This window comes from Chlorella variabilis (genome assembly GCF_000147415.1).
Source record: "Chlorella variabilis unplaced genomic scaffold CHLNCscaffold_10, whole genome shotgun sequence".
Taxonomy (NCBI): domain Eukaryota; kingdom Viridiplantae; phylum Chlorophyta; class Trebouxiophyceae; order Chlorellales; family Chlorellaceae; genus Chlorella; species Chlorella variabilis.
Genome location: NW_005435078.1, coordinates 147,380 through 151,710, shown reverse-complemented (window position 1 = coordinate 151,710; position 4,331 = coordinate 147,380). Strand labels below are relative to the sequence as shown.

Here is a 4,331-nt window from a genome sequence, read left to right as displayed (position 1 = left end):
GGGGTATGTGTGTATTTGGTGGGTGCTTGTGATGGAGAGGAGAGGAGAGGAGAGAGAGGAAGAGGTGCGGGTGGAGCGGCAGAGGTGAGCGCTGGGCGGCGTGGGCAGCGGCGGCAGCGCCAGCCGCGGAGACTAGGCACGCCCTCCCGCCCGCAGCCAGCAGCGAGCGTGCGCACCGCGGCCTCACCCGCAAAGGACACCTCCCCAAACACGCGGTACATGTAGAGGAAAGGGATGGCGGAGAAGACAAAGACAAAGGAGACGAGGGCGGAGGCGCCGCTGGCGTCTGCAGCGGGGGCGGGCAGCGGTGAGGTGGCGGCGGCAGGCGGGCAGCGGCAGGTGGCCTGTCAAGCGGTGGAACCGGCGTGTCCAGGCAAGGAGGGCGCCTGGGGCAGCAGCCCGCGGCTCTGGCTGCGTTCAAGCATGGCAGCAGGGGCGTGCCCAGCAGGACTGCTGGCGCCAGCACTGGCAGACCGCACCCACAGCCACACCGGGTGAGCTCACCTGACAGCCAGCCGGCGATAGTGCCCCCCAGCACGCCCCCCACATCAAACAGGATGGACAGGTTGCCCGCCTCCTGCAGGGCGAGAGGGCACGTATGTGTGTGTGTGTGTGTGTGTGTGAGAGAGAGAGAGAGAGAGAGAGTGAAGGGAGGGAGTGCGTTAATCTGCACATGCTGGCGGCGGCGCAAGTGCCTCGACAAGCAGCGAGACGCTTGCGCCGAGGGCTCGACCCTCCTCCTCCACATGCGCCGCCACCTCCGCCGCCACAGCTCACAGACACATGCGCCCACAGCAGTGGGTGGAGGCCCGTGCTCACCGAGGGTGTGAGGGCCCTGCCGCCGACCGCGGTGGTGGAGATGTAGTAGGGCAGCCAGTAGAGGAAGGTGTAGGCGACCAGCTTGGCGAAGAACAGGGTCATCGCAAACACTGCACGGCAACGGGGGTGGTATGTGTGTGTGTGTGTGTGTGTGTGTGGTGGTGGTGGTAGGTGGGTGGGGGAGAAAGCGGAGGATCGGAGCGAGGGGAGCGGGTGGAGAAGAGCAGAGCAGGGCAGGAAGCCGGAGGACGCAAATCCAAGGGCAGGGGTGGAGAGTGAGAGCAGAGCGGAAGGCAGGCAGGCGCCGCTGGTGTCCCGTATAGCAGGCCCCAGCGGTAGCAGGCGGCTGGGGGCAGGCGGCCCGCGCACCCGCCACTCCAGGGATCAGCCAGGCAGCCACAAACGAGACGCCCGCCTGCAGACAGGCAGAACACAGGCGGGGTGCGGCACGCGCGCGTCAGCCTGGCACGCCCTCTCTCGCCACGCTCCTGGTGCTGAGCAGGCAGGCAGGCACGCTGCACGCCGCCGGCGTCGGCTCGCGGTCGCCTTCTTGCCCCTCTCCGCATACCCCCAGCCACATACCGGCCACCCAGCCGCGCCAAAGTACACACGCCCACTCGTGCCTTCTGACACAGCAGCAGATGCCAAGCTGCTGCCACTGGCTGCCCGGTCCTGCTGACACAGGGGGCTACAGCGGTGCCCAGGCAGAGGCGCAGCCAACCTCTTGCTGCCGCGCCGGCCCACCTTGTCGCGCGTGGACATGAACGTGCGGTCCGAGCGCGGTGAGCCTCCCAGCAGGAGGTCTGCCTCGCTGCCCTCCACGCTGTCCCGCCGCTTGTTGTGCATGACCAGGGTGGACCCCATGCCCCACACGCCGTGCTTGCCGTGCCCGCCGTGGATGGTGTGGTGCTCGGCTGCGGCGGGGAGGGGGCACGGGAGGGGAGGGAGGGGAGGGGGCACGGGAGTGTGTGACGCGGGAGAGTGAAAGCGCACGTGTGTGCGGATGTTTGCAGACGGGCAGGCGAGGCCAGGGCACCGCCGCAGGCCAGGACACAGGAAAACACCACAGCGCAGAAAACAAGCCCGCAGGCTCACCCATCTGCGCCTGGACGTGGGCGGGCACCAGGCCGCCCCTGCCGCGCGCGATGTTCGCCAGGTGTCGCTCCAGGTAGGCGCGAGCCTCGGCGCTCATCGCGCTCACGTCGCTCGCCTCGCTGCGCGGCGTCAGCGGCTCGGAGCCGGCCTGGGGGGCGAGGGCAAGAGGCGGCGGGGTAACAGGTAAAGGTAAAGGCAGGGAGGCTGGCAGGTGGGGCGGCAGCCCAGTATAGCACAAAAGACATGCATGTAGAACGTATCACCGACCCCCGGCCCTCCGCCCAGCCCAGCCCTGCACCCCACCCTCACCCCATCCCCACCCGGCGCGCACCTCTGAGCCGATCACCGACCCCGACTGCGGCAGGAAGCCGATGTCCTGAGGCTCCACCACCAGGAAGGAGAAGACGACCAGGCCTGCAGGGAGGGCGGGAGCAGGAGGAGCAGGAGGAGCGCAGCATACATACAGGCTGGGTGGGCGGGCGGGCGGGGGTCTGGAATCGTCCAGAACTGCGCCCGCGCCAGGCAATGAGCGTCGGTGCAGCGCGCCGGCACACGGCTAGTGGGTCGTGGAGTGTGCCCTACCACCTCCTCACGCTCTCTCTCACACACACACGACCACCACCATCCCTCCAAACACACCTCACCCCACCACCACCACCACCACCACCACCAGCCAGGCACCGGAGCAGCACCAGCACCGCCCCCCCCCCCGCCTCACCGCAGCCGGCGATGAAGGCCCCCGGCAGCACGAAGGACCAGCCCCAGCCGTACTTGAGCATGTAGGCGGCAATCAGGCTGCCCACGATGTTGCCTGCGGGGGAAGGAGGGGCGCCAGCGGCGGACGGGTTGGCGGCACGCGGCGGCGGAGTAGAGCCCATGGGGAGCAGACGGGGGCTCACGTGCATGCGCAGGAGGGCAGGCACACACAGCAGCACAAACACAGCATGGCAGGCGCACACAGCAGCACAAACACGGCAAATACAGGAGAACAGGCACCCACCCACCCACATCCACGCAACACAAACCACGCCGCCCACGCTCGCTCACCGGCAGAGGTGTGCGCGTTCCACACGCCCATGATGAGCCCGCGCTTGCCCTTTCCAAACCAGTTGGCCATCACGCTGACCACGCTGGGCCAGCCCGTGGCCTGCAGCAGGCCTGCCGCGCAGAACACAGGCGGAGGGCGCAAGGGGGAGCGGGTGAAGGCGGGGGGCCGGGAGGGAAGCGCTGCAGCGGCGGGTGGGCGCAGCGCAGGTCCAAAAGAGGGGCGGGCAGGGAATGGCGCAGCCTAGGCACGGAGGCGCGCCGCCACACCGCAACCGGACGCAGCCGGCAGGCCCGCTGCACCATTCAGCCCCTGCATCTCCAGCCTCCCGCCGATTCCAGCCTCCCGCCACCTCCCTGCAACGCCAATCTCCCCGCCCGCCTCCCGCCTCACCTCCCGCCACCTGCACCGCTATGAAGTAGGGCATGGAGTGGATGTTCCAGAAGTAGGCGGCGCCAAAACAGCGCCACGCACGCGCCGCTGCCCAGCATGCCGCCAGTCAGGAAGTGACGCAGGTCCACCCGGTCGCCCAGGTGCCCGCTCACAAACATGCCGACTGCGGTGTGTGTGGGAGGGGAGGGGAGGGGCGAGCTTGTTGTTGGTTGTTTGTTGCTTGTGGGAGGGGAGGGGCGAGGAGGGGCGGGGGCAGCCAGGCAGGGGGCGTGAGGGGGACACGGGAGCGGGGCGTGCACGGGCGGCACGGGCGGTGGCTGCAAGGGCGCTGTTGCAAGGGCGCTGTTGCAGCTGCGGCGCCCCACTCGCAGGCGCCTGCCACACACCCAGCCCGCCAGGAACGTGCGGGCCACACGCACACAGGCTGGCCCACGGCTGGCCCATGGCCTGGAAGCCTCCACCGCCTCTGCAGCAGCCCTCCCCACGCCCCCGCAGCCTCCTGCCGCGTGCCCCGGGCCTGCCTGCCCCTGCAGCCGGGCCTCTGCTCACATGCGTACGCCCCCAGGAAGGCCAGATCCAACTGCCCCAGCAGCGCCTTGCCGTCGCGCTGGTGGTTGAAGGGCGCCCAGCCGCCGCCCACGGCGCCGCCCTTGGACCAGCCGCCCTCCAGGTCCACCTCTGCTTCTGGCAGGGAGGCAAGGAGGCAGGGTGGGCGGTAAGCGGGGAGGCAGGGAGGCAGGGCACAAGCAGGGGTGGATGAGCAGGGCAAGAGCCAGGAGCCCCCTCCCCGCTCCGCTGCCCGCCCGGCCCGGCCCGGCACACCATGGCTAGGCGCGGCGCGGCGTGCAGCCGGCCGGCAAGCCGCAGCAGCCGCCGCAGCAGCAGCAAGCGCCCGCCCTGCCGGCCGCCCCGCCCCGAACCCGCGCCGCCAGGCGCACCGTTGGAGGCGTCGCCGTGCAGCACGCTCTTCACGATGGAT

At 69.9% G+C, this 4,331-nt stretch overlaps 1 protein-coding gene across 1 annotated transcript in view; it reads right to left on the bottom strand.

Moving 5' to 3' along the window:
• Positions 1 to 4,331, bottom strand: part of CHLNCDRAFT_133752 (hypothetical protein) — a gene marked incomplete at both ends in the record, with an annotated part of 8,716 nt that overhangs the window by 3,021 nt on the left and 1,364 nt on the right. Inside the window, 11 exons of the mRNA XM_005847485.1 lie at positions 188 to 286; positions 505 to 577; positions 820 to 929; positions 1,189 to 1,234; positions 1,564 to 1,733; positions 1,915 to 2,062; positions 2,246 to 2,328; positions 2,633 to 2,725; positions 2,962 to 3,072; positions 3,363 to 3,515; positions 3,902 to 4,036. Coding sequence (XP_005847547.1) covers positions 188 to 286; positions 505 to 577; positions 820 to 929; positions 1,189 to 1,234; positions 1,564 to 1,733; positions 1,915 to 2,062; positions 2,246 to 2,328; positions 2,633 to 2,725; positions 2,962 to 3,072; positions 3,363 to 3,515; positions 3,902 to 4,036 — 1,221 coding nt within the window. The remainder of the gene's footprint in view (positions 1 to 187; positions 287 to 504; positions 578 to 819; positions 930 to 1,188; positions 1,235 to 1,563; positions 1,734 to 1,914; positions 2,063 to 2,245; positions 2,329 to 2,632; positions 2,726 to 2,961; positions 3,073 to 3,362; positions 3,516 to 3,901; positions 4,037 to 4,331) is intronic.